This window comes from Pistacia vera, unplaced genomic scaffold, assembly GCF_008641045.1.
Source record: "Pistacia vera cultivar Batoury unplaced genomic scaffold, PisVer_v2 Contig340, whole genome shotgun sequence".
NCBI lineage: Eukaryota > Viridiplantae > Streptophyta > Magnoliopsida > Sapindales > Anacardiaceae > Pistacia > Pistacia vera.
This window is the reverse complement of record NW_022196158.1, coordinates 485,193-498,382: the sequence shown is the minus strand read 5'-3', so window position 1 is coordinate 498,382 and position 13,190 is coordinate 485,193. Positions and strand designations below refer to the sequence as shown.

Genomic DNA, 13,190 nt, shown 5'->3' with positions numbered 1-13,190 from the left:
GCGCAGAGCGCGTGATATGTCTTATCTTAAACAATTGATTTAAGTGACAAAAACTCCTATTTAACATCCTAATTTACTTGAGCATCTGTGATAGGAAACAGAAATTTGTAGGTACATTTCCCATTCATTAGGTGGTTGAAATGGACCAGATCTTTTTTGTGAAAAACGATTGGAAAAAGGTGGCTGTCTTTGAAAGAGAAAGAAAATGTGTAATTTGGGATTATTTCTTTTTTAATGGATGTTTGGTTTGGTTTTTTAAGAGATGTATATTTGGTAAATGAGAATCCGGATTGAAGAAGATTTTGAACCTTTTTTGGGCGTTTACCTTTTGTTTCATTTATTTCAGATTTTCACCTTTAAAGTAACTCTGTTTTCTTATTTTAACAGTGAAATGCTAAAATAGTATTTACTCTATATAAAATTAAAAGGACAAAATAACCCTAAAAAACCCCAAATTCAACCTCCCACCTTCACCTTTCATCTTCCACTTTCTCTCATCTTTGCAGCGTCGTCACCGACCATTTTCCGGTCCTTTCCTGTAATGAAGCCCAGATCTAACTAACTGTGACTATCCATCTCCCTCTTGCATTTCTCCATTTTTTTCTTCTTCACAGCGCGATTTTGCCTTTCTCGTGAGTGCAGCGCCCAACCGTCTGATTCTGGCCGCCAGACAACCCCATCACCACCAATCACTTCCCCTTAACGAACACACCAAAACCCCTCTCACCCCCATATAAAAGAACCTCTCAATCGCAAGTCACCACAAATTTAGGGTTTGCGTGATTTTTCCATTTTCCCATCCATTTCGGCAATAGAAATCTCTCCCGTCACCACCATTCACCTCACCGACCGCCTCTCTTGAAACCCCTTCCATCCCCGATAGTTGTTTGATCGCCGGTCACTGTCCATCACTTCCCCATCTCTTCATGCGACAGCTTATTTTGGGTTGATTTTGAGCCTTTGTTTTGAGTTTGATTTGCTGCTTTTTTGTTGCGTTTTGGAGTGAATTTAATTTGTTGATTGGTTATGGGTTTTTTCTGGTTGTTTTCCCCGCTACCGTTGATTTTTCTTGCCACTGTCGTCGCCCACCACCTGTGTTTTGGAGTGAATTTGATTTCGTTGATTGATTATAAGGTGGGCCGACTGTGGTGGTAGTTTGGAATGGGGGTGGTTTGGCCGGTTGTGGTGGCGGTTTGGGATGGGGTGGCTTAGAACCGACTATGGTTTGGAATGGGGTGAAGGGTAGTTTTGTAATAGCCTGTATCAGAACCAAACCGTCACTAACAAGTAACAACGTTCATTTAAGGGTTGGGATTTGGAATAAATGGAACCAAGGGGTATCCGCTTAGAATTTTGCCAAACCTCGGGTGGGAATATGTCGTTTACTCCTTTTGAAATTAATATGCTCGAGTTGTGAGAAGAAAAAGAAATGTTATGGTACAAGATTAAACCATAATTAAATTCAACATTTTTGCATAAATATAACTACTATAAATAAATTACTGCCAATACAATCCACTCCAGCTCCTCAGCTTGTTCGGGATCTAATGTATTCACTGAGGTGGGATGGTAACAGGAATTTCCAATGGCTCATTCATTGACATGAGAGGGTAAGAGTAATTTCCCTTTAGTATTTGTTCAAAAACATGTCGATTTGCAGCTTCTGTATAATGAGTTCCATCCCAATTTACATATTCACTAGAGTTGCTGCAAGGTTTTGCTGTCACTATGCTCCCATCCAGATTCTTAGTTTGCCCACAATTTATCCGAGGATCAAAATTCAATGGCGGCCCACCAATCCCGCAGCAAGCAGCCAAAGGCTCCTTGAATCCTGCAAGTCATTAACAAAAATAAGTCAATGGAAAAAAGCACCTTTTTTTTTTTTTTAAGACTCATTACAGGACAAGACGACAACTTACCGTACTCGGAATAATTTGAAATAAGGTCTAACTTTATCGAGAAAATGTCAACAAAGGTAACATTAACTTCAGAAAATTGTTCCTGAAACTTGGTACAGAAATCACGCAGTTGCAAATTGAAAAGGGCAGCGGCATTATTGAGCGATTTAACGCACCCAAGCTGGTCAAGCTCTGATGAATTTTTACCAAATGTTGTAATGAGTCTGGGTAAACATCCAAGGGGACCAGTGTTATGAACCCAGAAGTTCCTTGCTCCCTCAGTGTACAATTTCTGGAAGGTAAGGAGCAAGCTTTTAATTTAGTATTAATCTCTAGTTTAAATATGATTTAAAAGAAAATGATTCAACCTGAATTCCTTTCTCAATCTGCGACAATAAGCTTGGAATGAAAGCCAGTACTTGGTCCTCGGATCTATAGTAGAATTCTCCTTCAAGATCATTCTGACCCATATCAAACATGTAAAGGCCGTCCTTGAAATAATCTTCTGGAAAAAGATACTTTTGTAGATTTTTATCTAAAACAAATCCCACATTACAACTCAGAAATTTCACTAACATAAAACTTTTACTGAAACCCGGACTTTTTCAATAAAATCGCTAATACCTTCTGCTAATAATTCAAAAACTCGAGTCTTGAATCTGATAAATTGAGCTACCTGCAAATTAAAGGAAAAAGGGCATAATGAATATGGAGTGGGTGGGAGTATAGTTGCCCCTCCTGCTGCAAAATTACACCCAGTTCGGAAATCAGGGGCTCCGATAGAATCCAAGTATGGACTGAGAAATGGTTGGCCCATCGCATTCACTGCAGGAAATTGAAGTGTAAGTAAATTACAGAGTATACTATACATTCAACCAAATAGTCAACCGTTTATAAGACAATAAAAAATTCCTAATCCAAATTGCATTCATCAATTAACCAAATGAAATATCACCATGATAAACAAGCAATAATTAAATGTAAAGACAAATTACTTAGAAAATCAATGATCAAACGACCATCGCAGAATCGCCCAGATGATTCATGGAAGTAGGTTTGTCCCATAGGTAATCCCAGTGGAAAAGCAATTCCCGCAACGAGGCCACCAGTGTCTGAATTTGAATCACCAAAGTTGAAAACGGCAGGATAACTGAAATTCAATGAGCTAACAAAAACCAAATGTGGAAAAAACAGAGCTAGTATTTGAATAATAGAGATTTTTACAGCCATGGAAGTTGAGTTAGAGCCTGAAACAAAATATAATCAATTAGAATAAAGCGGGTGGAAATCCAGATTTATGTCAAGCTTTGAGTTAGGTAAAGAGATGGGTATCTTTCAAGCTGAAACAAAGGGATGCAAAATTTTTCAAGAATAACAGGTGTTTATATGCAGTACGCTGCTTAAAACGAAAGACTAGTATACAAGGAGAAAGGTGGAAGAAACAAAAAGCTTAGAAAGCTTAGGAGAAAGCGTTTAAGGCTTGGACTATTGTTCAATTTAAAGATGGCCTGGGCATTTTCATATATAGCCACTGAACCGAAGAGAAGAAAATCAAGAAAAACCTTAAATGAGAAGAGAATATATATGTACGTTGTGTTGTACAGTTGCTATAAGTAGTGACAGAAACAGTCTACGTTGTACCAATCTCTTTGAAATTTTCAGAGGAGCAACAAATTTGAAAATGACTTCGCCTATTCACCTCATCTGCATTGATGTTTACACCTCATTTTTGAATGGCCATGCAATAACTTCACCATGAAAATAAAATGATGTTTAGGAATGGAGGTTCTTTCCACATACCATAAAAAGGTTCATTTTGATTTTATAAGTTAACGTTTCGTTTACGCCAATCTCTGCTAACTACTTTCATTGCTAATTAATGGGAATTGATTTTCTTATTGTTTGGCGAATGATTGTTTAGAGTTGGTTGTATCTTTCAATTTTGAAGAATATTTGTCCCTAACCCTAAGGAAGCTTAATTTGGGTTTGTGACTTTTTTTTGTTTTTGGTAACCAGGGTTTCGGGCTAGCTTACGTCACCTCAACTAATCCTTGTGGTCTATTGAATACTCTACAAGCTCATACGATTAAGTAAGTTATAATATTATTGTGGTAAATGATCTCATAATTTGAATTCAGAATCTCAAAAAAGAAAACAAACCTTATTCACGTCAACCAACCCCTTTAGGATTGGTTTGCGATTTTGTGGCATTTTTAGTGACAATCATTTTTATAAAGGTGGGAGAGATTTCTCTGTTGGGTTGGGCCTAATGGGCCTGTAGGGCAGTAGCACCCACTCCCTGTGTCTCTCCTTCCCTAAAACCCTCTAGAGAACCCCTAAACGCTAAAACCCACAAAATCACTCAGATTCCGCCTCTCACTGAGTTAAGAGTGAGGTTTTAGATTTGCATTTTAAAATCAATGGCTTCGGTGGCTCTTAGAAACCCTAACTCCAAGCGAATCGTACCGTTTACTTCTGAAATCTACTCGTGTTGTCGCGGCTCTGTCACAATCTCTGACACTCTCTCTCGGAATGACAGACCTTCGGCCCCCACCGCCGTTATGCCATGGTGGAGATCGATGGCTACTTTCACCCGCACGTATGTTCCTTCTCTGATCTATTCATTTCATGCCTTTGCATATTACACTTTCCATTTTTGTAGTCTCGTTGTTGCTAAAGTAGAGGGTTTTGCTTCGTTTGACGATGCGTTTCATCCTTCGGCTAAAGGAACCAAATCATGACAAACGGAAATTAAAAGTGTTCTTGTGAAATGGATGTCTGACTTTACTTGTGATATGTTTAATCTTGATAGTAAGCCTCACGTAAATGTTGGAACAATTGGACATGTTGATCACGGGAAAACCACACTGACTGCAGCTATTACAAAGGTTCGTTGCTGTTCGGTTGATTGATTCCGGCTGTAGATTTCTTCTTTAATTATTATTATTATTATTATTATTATTATTATTATTATTATTTTTGGTATGACTTAGATAATTAAATATGTATACATGAATCGATCTTTTCATGTTTATGATACGTCATTTTTTTGTGCAGGTGTTAGCAGAGGAAGGGAAAGCAAAAGCTGTTGCCTTTGATGAAATTGACAAGGCTCCTGAAGAGAGAAAGAGAGGAATTACAATTGCAACGGTTGGGATTTTTTCTCCTATATTTTGTGCTTATTATTTGATTATGCCACTGGAAAGATAAATGTGGTTTCCTTCTGTATTTTTTCTTTTTTTACTGCCCAAAAATCAGTGTTGATTTCAATTTTGCAGGCTCATGTAGAGTATGAGACTGCCAAGCGTCACTATGCACACGTTGACTGCCCAGGACATGCAGATTATGTTAAAGTAAGTTGTAATTAAATTGCTTCTTTGAACATATTTTTAGTTTTTTGAGTATTGTGCTGTTTAACCATGCATGGATGAATACAAATTGATGGAGGTGTTATGTAGATGTTTAGTATTTTTCTGTACCATTTATCGACAGTAACTTACATTCTACATAGTCGTTGAAAATCTAAATTTTGTTTCTGTTTTGATAAACTTCCATGTGCTTATATTTTTTTTTTTTTTTTTTTTTTTTTGGTGTAGATTTCTGGCTGCTTATATATCTTATTATCGTTATGGGTTATCAATAGAACCTTCAATTATTTTTTTGATCTTGCATGGATGACAACTTACCCTTTTTTTTCATGAAGGTCTTCTTACCACCGCAAATTCTCTTATCTAATTTTCTAAATTCATATTCATGTAATAAATGTCAACTAGTTCTAGCAAAGGTTACAGTTTTTAGTTAACTACACGTATTGTCGTGTAATTTACTGTTCATTTTTATTGATTTACAGAACATGATTACTGGAGCTGCACAAATGGATGGTGGTATTCTGGTTGTTTCTGCTCCTGATGGACCAATGCCTCAGACTAAGGAACATATTCTGCTTGCACGTCAGGTGGGTATCCTATCAATATTTTGTGAAGCACATTGAATTTACATTTTTGCTCTGATCTGTGCATTCAGAGTGGAATATGTTCATTGGATTTTGGAAACACACTGTACAGGTTGGCGTGCCCTCACTTGTGTGCTTTCTGAACAAAGTCGATGCTGTTGATGATCCTGAGTTGTTAGAGCTTGTGGAAATGGAGCTCCGAGGTAGAATGGCTTTTTGAGGTTATTTAGTTTTCAAACGGCCATTATTTACTTAGGTGTTGACCTAATTTTACTGGAAGGGTGTAACACAAGCTTACTGTGCTACTGCAGAACTTCTTAGTTTCTACAAGTTTCCTGGGGATGATATACCTATCATCAGGGGATCAGCTTTGTCAGCTTTACAGGGTACAAATGATGAAATAGGCAGAAAGGCTATTTTGAAATTAATGGATTCTGTGGATGAATACATTCCTGACCCTGTGCGCCAACTTGACAAGCCTTTCTTGATGCCCATTGAAGATGTCTTCTCAATTCAGGTAAAGGAAGATGTTTTTTTGGTGCCCTTTGAAAATTAACGAATGTTGTTATCTAAAAACTTTATTTGGTAAAATATCTCTGAGTATTAAGTTTTGAATTTAAATTTTGGTTGATGGATTTTGGCTTGTAATGCCCTTTTGGATTTTCTTGTTCTGCTATTGGTCATTGAGTTCTTTCGTTGTTTCCAGAAAGGTTTTTTCTTTGGAGTTGAATGCATACCCTACGTTGACAATTTTTTCTTGTGTTGAAGGGACGTGGAACGGTTACAACTGGTCGTGTTGAACAAGGAACCATAAAAGTTGGTGAAGAAGTTGAGGTTTTGGGGCTAACGCAGGTAGATGTTGTAATCATCTTTTAATAGTGGAGTTGGTAAATGTGTAATTCATTTGTTTATAGTAGAGTTTTGTGAAGTTATTTTGTGTTTTCTTCTCACAAAACCCTTTGGTTGGTAATTTTCCCTGCAATTTTGAGTCATCTATTGAGTTTGTGATGCTTTGAATTACTGGCATTAGCGTATAACTTCTTATATACAGTCCTTGTTATCTCTTTGGTCAATGAACTATTTTGACAAATGATTGGCCCTTTCCTCGACAGGGTGCTCCTTTGAAAACTACTGTAACTGGTGTAGAGATGTTCAAGAAAATTTTGGATCACGGGCAAGTAAGTGAATGTCTTTTTGCATTTATTGGACTAAGGGTTTTGTTCATATGCTCAGATGTTGGTGGGTTTTTGTACAAATTACTAGGCTGGTGACAATGTTGGTCTTCTTTTGCGTGGTCTAAAACGAGATGATGTGCAGCGAGGACAAGTAAGTGGCACTTTTCTAGCTTTAGAGAACTTAATTAAAAAAAATATAGAACTCTGCAAAGTTTTAAGTTCATGTCTCATCTTTGGAGTGCACATGTGTATATCATTCTCTCTGTGGTTTAATTTTTAGTCAAAGTGAATTACCCTATGTAAGTCTGGTTGATTGCCACAGCTTATAATAAAGTGAATAATATGTTGCTTTTGATATTTTTTGTCAACTGTTGTTGATGCATGAACAATATGTAATAATCTTAATTTTGGGACAGATGTCGGAAATTATCATCTGTAATATGTGATGCACTGAAATTAACTTTTGCATTAATTGTTAAATATGTACTTTAGAAGGATGTGCTTCGTTATCCTTTTATACATGTTTTTTAGGTGATTGCCAAGCCAGGATCTGTAAAGACATACAAGAAGTTTGAGGCTGAGATATATGTCCTCACAAAGGATGAAGGTGGACGCCATACTGCCTTTTTCTCAAACTATAGGCCACAGTTTTATTTGAGGACTGCGGATATAACTGGAAAAGTAGAATTACCTGAAAATGTTAAGATGGTTATGCCTGGGGACAATGTGACTGCAGTTTTTGAGTTGATATTGCCAGTGCCTCTTGAAGCAGGTGTGTCTACTTAACTTCATCTTCCTTGGAAGAAAGTATTGTAACTGCTCTCATTTTTTTATCTTTAGGAACTACAATCTATGCTCTTCATTTATTCTAAACTGTTTTGCCTTTTATATGCATCATTCTCCAATATGACACTTGATACATTGTTTATTGTTGACAAACAGGACAAAGATTTGCCTTGAGAGAGGGTGGCAGAACGGTTGGTGCAGGTGTAGTGTCAAAAGTTATGAGCTGAGTTGATGTGGTTGTTTTCATGGAAACACATGCTTAATACCATGAGGATATTTACATTTGATGCTATTTTCTAGGAATTGTTTATTAGATTTTCAATGATTTGAAATTGAGAAAGTCAAAGCGAAAGCGTATCATAATTTTCAATCTTGGCCTCCACTCCACATGGTTTTGAATCCATTTGAGACATTACTTATGTTGTGATATTGAAATAATACTCATGTTAGACGTTGTACATGCCGATGGAGTTAACCATTTGTGCTTAGCATGGAGATCGGCACAATAAGAATAGTTATGTTTCCTTTTAGGCATGTCCATTTTTGTTGAAGAGTGAATTTACTTGTTTGAAAAGGTATCCGTTGTTTTGAATTAGAATTAAGAGAGAACTTTTTATAAAATTAAATTATGAATTTAATATATTTTGTAAAAAGAATTCAAAAAAAAAAAAAAAGGGAAGTTTCTTTTGTCCTTTGACTACTTAAAGTTAGTGTGATTTTTATTGAATGTGATGGTAGATACTAACATTTTGTTATTTGATATTCATTGGTGTATTTGATTTTGATGCTGTGAAAATTGTGCAAATAGGACGCAAGTGATAAATTGAAGTTGGAAAATGGAGAGAGCAGTAAGTTTGTGTGAAATTTTCCAGTGTGTCATTTTATGTGAGTAATAAATAATACATCATATTAATTTTTCATTGACATATCAGACAGTATGTAATCCGCATGGTGAACAAGATGGATAAAGAAGAAATATATGATATGATGAGAAGATGAGACCATGACTGGGCCTGTTCGCCATAACCCAGTGAGCTTTCTCAACTCTCTAGTTGTTGTTACATCACGGTTTATTTATACGTACTGTATTACTAGTTGAGAAGTTGAAAGAAGACGGGTAACATTAAGATTAGAGACTTCTACTCCTACTAGTTGACATATATACATGTATATTAAAGAATAAGCGTAAGATATCTAGTGGAAGACTTGTTCATTGCAAAGCCCATTGAGATCTCCAGATTTGACTGTTTAATATGGAATTCTTTGCTAATTTATAAAGATTTATATTAATTCATTGGCAGTTGTTAAGAGATTAATTACTTACTTTTCCTATAAAATTAGTTAGCTAAGGATAATCTTATATTCAAACAAGTATGCAACACAGTAACAGCTCTCCTTGAACAAAAAAATCCATAAATTTCTCCCCTTTATAACCCTAACTTATTCCATCGTTTCGTTCAGCACTTCATTAGAAGTTAATCAGACAAACGCTTCCAATATATTCACCATTCCGCTCTCCTGCAATCACCTGCTTGCTACTCAAAAGCATGCATAAATTCTCTATTAAAATTCACATCAATATACAAATAACATAGACACAAAGGAAGTCATCTTCACACAGCCATTGCCTGGAATCAAAATCAAAATTGTTTAGCTACTCATCACATGACTTCGCTACCTCCGCTTCAGAATCACGCAAAGCTCAAATAATATCATCACTCAACTTACAACATTTACACTAATAGTTTCCACCACATCACCATGCTTTCAAAACCTTCATCATTTCCATTGACATTTATTCATGCAACCCTAAGCAGAATCACTGCTATCAAAGTTGCAGCTCTGAAGTATATCTCATTTATGCTTTTCTCTACTCTCCTCATTATCTCCTCCTCCTTCAATTCCATTTTGCTTCCGTTCTTACTAATCAACATAACAGTGTCCCTCAGTCTATTTACTGCCCAAGAGAGCCAAACCAGCCCAAATGCAAGGCCAGTATTTAAAACTTTCGATGAGCAGAACGGAACCCTCCCACAAGCTACTTTGCAGATTACAGAGAAAAGAACAGCAAGGCCAGTCCCAGCAATGCCAGCAGAAAAATGAGTTAAGAGCTCAGGAAGTTCAGGACCTGATTTCTTTAGTGAAAGGATAGCTGTTTTTCCATTTTGTCTTTTGTTCATCATCAAGGATAGGAGGCTCTCACAAGCATGGAAGTAGCTCCTTCGATAAAGATCCCTCTCCTTACCCATCTTTCTACTGTTCTTCTTCTTTGGCTTGACTTTGATTTTCTCAGGACTGTCAAGAAAGATAACACAAAAACAAGGTCAGACTAGGTTTCCTGAAGGAGGCAGAACTCCATGCCTACAACATGATTCATATGACACAAATTTATTTATCATATGCTAATTTGAGCGACTATCTGTAATCTAAAATTCATGTTAAGATCATTTTTCCCTATAAACTCACCAAATTACCATATGCCTTCTGGCCCTGGCGCCCTGCTAAGCAACAAATAGTTACTCAAACTCTATTCCACCGGCAATGGATTAGCCAAAGAAAAAAATAAGTGTAATCATATAAAAGGGGTACAGGTAGAAAAAAAACAGAAGCAGATGAAAGGTCTGGGATGGGACGGGTTGGGGAGGCTTAGGCAAGTAGTTTGAAAAGAATTTTAAGACATATTATAAGAGATAACAAGATAGTAATATCTCTAATAGCCCTTTTATTTCAACAATTTCCGGTCATCATATATGTTATTTTGGGAAACAGGTCACAGATAAGGGTAGGCATTATGATGCATTGCTGAAACAAAAGGTGATTTGATACCTCTTCAAAGGTGCAACAGTTACAGCTTCAGTCTTCAAAGCAGATTTATTAACCTGAGCTTCACTGCTCTCAAGCCTGTTCAAAAGGATGATTACAGGGTCAGGTGTTTTAGTAATATCATTGGATAGTAACTGAAATTACAAGTGATAAAGGAAATGTGTTTAAAAAAGCATGCACATTCTGTGTTACAGTTACTATAATGCAAGATGGAAACTAGGTTACCACCTTACTCAGCCAATTATATACTGGTACAGGTACATTTTTCACAATGTTGAAGATCCTAAAATGTAGGTGCCCATAATTAATTCACATGTATTCATGCATGATAGAAAAATCAACCAGAACTATATATCCATACCTGTCAAAATGTGGAATCAGCAATGACTGCTTCGTCCATTTAGTAGAATTTCTTGATAAGTAAAACTCAGCAACAATGGAAAGGAAGTCATTCATCTCAGTCCCACTACCAGTGAACAAGATTCTACCATCAGGATGAATGGTGATTTTTGAACTACAGGCCATATCTCCCACAAAGTCCATGAGAGGCTTCTGTTCTAATAATTCATTAGTAGGGTAAATGAGAGAAGGAGATGACGGCTGTTGACGTGAATCAAATGTCAATGGTTGAAGCCCCATCAAGTCAGAGAGTAAAGACAAATCCAAAACACCTCCTTCAGCCTCACTTGATCTGGACTTAAGAAACCGCATGATTTTCTCATGTCTTGTGCATTGCTCAGCTATGCCAGAGCTGAAGAGTACCAAGTCTGGCCTAGAATCTGCACAAAAACAAGGAGGCAAGTAAATAAATGACTTCCACAACAGCAACAAGTAAGCAAGGAATCATAAATTATATAAAATAGATCACTTTGAATGGCATATTTAAGTATTTATGAATATATTTACACCAAAAGAAAATTTTCAATTTTCAATTTCTGAGGGGAGAATAAAAAAGACACAGAATTAATTAAGCTTTACACGGTTTCCTCACAAATAATATTTACAGAAATCGGGAAGAGGGATGATGATCTCTGGGAAACTAGTTCTCAACAACAAACTCTTGAGCTACAAACCTTGCACGTCAATGAGCCCAGGCCTTCTAACTGTCGAGTCGATCTTGACAAACTGGTTAGACTCACAGAACCCACTCATAGCCTTCCACGGCTCCTCAGATTGATGTGACCTGAGATTAAGGTAATCAGGTCTTGTTATCTCTTGTCTAGCCCCTTGATATGGCAAGTAAGGTTGGCAATCCTGCATCATCAAAGATTAAAAGTTATCAATTATCAAACAGACGAAACTTACAATAAGAATCTACCATGCAGACCTCAGCCATATTGTCAAGACCAATAGGTTGGATAAGCATACTACTCGGCTAACACAATCCTGTAAAATGATAGTACCCAATGGTGAAATAAACAATTTATGAGTAATTCACCATCAAAGAGAAACTACATGATAAGGCTAATATATGATATAATTAGAAGGTATATGGGCAAACAAGAAGTCAATGAATGAGGCCAGCAGATGTGAATAGCATTGAATTGGAAATTTAGACATTCACTCATAGAGCTAAGTTATAATTTAAGAGAAAAAAAACAACAAAAATAAAAAAACTTAATAAAAAAACAACTTATATGAAGGAGAGACGGTATGACTGAAACCTAATCTATAATCAGCATTCATCTTGGTTAACAGAGATGGTTATATTGTATATTCGGTCAACCGAAGCACTGAATATTAACTCAGTATAGCTGAACTAGAATTAAAACTAATTCCTCTCACAGCATCTAACGCTGTATTTGAGCACCCGTCAAACCCATTAAAATCAATAAACAATCAAGTCCAGCAACCAATTACAACAAAAACACAAAACACACACTCCATTTTACACTCATTTAAAAACAAAACCATCACAACATTTTTGAGAAACCAAGATAGGCAAACCCTTAAAATTTACCTTGATGACCCTGCTCATGCCCTGTTCTTGATGATAAACAAGCCCCGGCGGGTAACCATAAGAAGCCATCAAACAAAGCTCCGCCATATTTTCTTTTATTTCCAAGAGAAACCCAGTTCAGAATCCAAGTTTCTGAACCCTAAGCTCTCTCTTCAATTTGGTGGCTTCGTTAAAACCAAATAGACTTATCCATCTAATCTATACTGAACCTCAAAATCAAAAGATTCCCCACAATTTTTTAGATTTCCTTTTTGGGTGGTAACTATACACGTAAAAACAAGATGAAGATGAATTCGTTCTCTGTGATCCAGAACTTTCTGCCGTTTGGGTTCTGTGGCACACACCTTGCCTTGAGAATCCAGGTTGGGTCTTCGTATCCGACAAAACAACTCTTTGTTTCTTCTCACTTGATTCGTCTCCTTGCTTTGTTCCTGTGTATCCGACCTCATTGTATATTTGATATATGACTCCATCTTAGCCTCTCATTATTTAGTCAAGGGTGGAGATGCTTGATTGTACAGGTTAGATGTTGGCAATCAGTGGGTTGATGTGAGAATCACGTTAGGGTGTTCGTGCGGGACATGATTACGGATAAA

The 13,190-nt window shown here is 36.7% G+C and overlaps 3 protein-coding genes across 4 annotated transcripts; 1 reads left to right on the top strand and 2 right to left on the bottom strand.

The window, feature by feature from the left end:
- Positions 1-1,456: 1,456 nt before the first annotated feature.
- On the bottom strand, positions 1,457-3,455 carry LOC116138399 (GDSL esterase/lipase At1g54790-like). Of its 2 annotated transcripts, none has more exons than XM_031424107.1 (5): positions 2,894-3,455; positions 2,523-2,723; positions 2,267-2,433; positions 1,920-2,190; positions 1,457-1,831 (listed from the first exon to the last, which is right to left on the bottom strand). In XM_031424107.1, the coding sequence occupies exons 1-5, from the start codon at positions 3,126-3,128 to the stop codon at positions 1,554-1,556; spliced, it is 1,152 nt and encodes a 383-aa protein (XP_031279967.1). In that variant the 5' UTR covers positions 3,129-3,455; the 3' UTR covers positions 1,457-1,553. The 2 variants fall into 2 exon arrangements, with proteins under 2 accessions (XP_031279967.1, XP_031279968.1); XM_031424108.1 differs by having other exon boundaries at positions 2,267-2,403.
- Positions 3,456-4,207: 752 nt separating this feature from the next.
- On the top strand, positions 4,208-8,369 carry LOC116138398 (elongation factor Tu, mitochondrial). The gene is made up of 12 exons (XM_031424106.1): positions 4,208-4,497; positions 4,711-4,786; positions 4,956-5,048; positions 5,177-5,251; positions 5,749-5,853; positions 5,963-6,053; positions 6,162-6,367; positions 6,619-6,702; positions 6,963-7,028; positions 7,114-7,176; positions 7,557-7,797; positions 7,968-8,369. The coding sequence occupies exons 1-12, from the start codon at positions 4,319-4,321 to the stop codon at positions 8,036-8,038; spliced, it is 1,350 nt and encodes a 449-aa protein (XP_031279966.1). The 5' UTR covers positions 4,208-4,318; the 3' UTR covers positions 8,039-8,369.
- Positions 8,370-9,202: 833 nt separating this feature from the next.
- On the bottom strand, positions 9,203-12,971 carry LOC116138372. Its single transcript, XM_031424080.1, has 5 exons — positions 12,595-12,971; positions 11,708-11,888; positions 10,996-11,413; positions 10,638-10,712; positions 9,203-10,106 (listed from the first exon to the last, which is right to left on the bottom strand). Exons 1-5 carry the CDS (start codon positions 12,679-12,681, stop codon positions 9,611-9,613), a joined length of 1,257 nt encoding a protein of 418 aa, XP_031279940.1. The 5' UTR covers positions 12,682-12,971; the 3' UTR covers positions 9,203-9,610.
- Between the last annotated feature and the right edge of the window lie 219 nt (positions 12,972-13,190).

What these genes read in the sequence shown, in the direction of transcription:
- LOC116138399 (XM_031424107.1), bottom strand. Translation starts at nt 3,128, where the DNA reads ATGGCTGTAAAAATCTCTATTATTCAAATACTAGCTCTGTTTTTTCCA. An exon ending in TTTTGAATTATTAGCAGAAG is followed by an intron (nt 2,434 to 2,522) that starts GTATTAGCGATT and finishes GATTTGTTTTAG; the next exon opens with ATAAAAATCTACAAAAGTAT. An exon ending in AGATTGAGAAAGGAATTCAG is followed by an intron (nt 2,191 to 2,266) that starts GTTGAATCATTT and finishes CTTACCTTCCAG; the next exon opens with AAATTGTACACTGAGGGAGC.
- LOC116138398 (XM_031424106.1), top strand. Translation starts at nt 4,319, where the DNA reads ATGGCTTCGGTGGCTCTTAGAAACCCTAACTCCAAGCGAATCGTACCG. An exon ending in ATATTCTGCTTGCACGTCAG is followed by an intron (nt 5,854 to 5,962) that starts GTGGGTATCCTA and finishes CACACTGTACAG; the next exon opens with GTTGGCGTGCCCTCACTTGT. An exon ending in AAATTTTGGATCACGGGCAA is followed by an intron (nt 7,029 to 7,113) that starts GTAAGTGAATGT and finishes ACAAATTACTAG; the next exon opens with GCTGGTGACAATGTTGGTCT.
- LOC116138372 (XM_031424080.1), bottom strand. Translation starts at nt 12,681, where the DNA reads ATGGCGGAGCTTTGTTTGATGGCTTCTTATGGTTACCCGCCGGGGCTT. An exon ending in TGGGCTCATTGACGTGCAAG is followed by an intron (nt 11,414 to 11,707) that starts GTTTGTAGCTCA and finishes GTTTTTGTGCAG; the next exon opens with ATTCTAGGCCAGACTTGGTA. An exon ending in CTGATTCCACATTTTGACAG is followed by an intron (nt 10,713 to 10,995) that starts GTATGGATATAT and finishes CCTTTTGAACAG; the next exon opens with GCTTGAGAGCAGTGAAGCTC.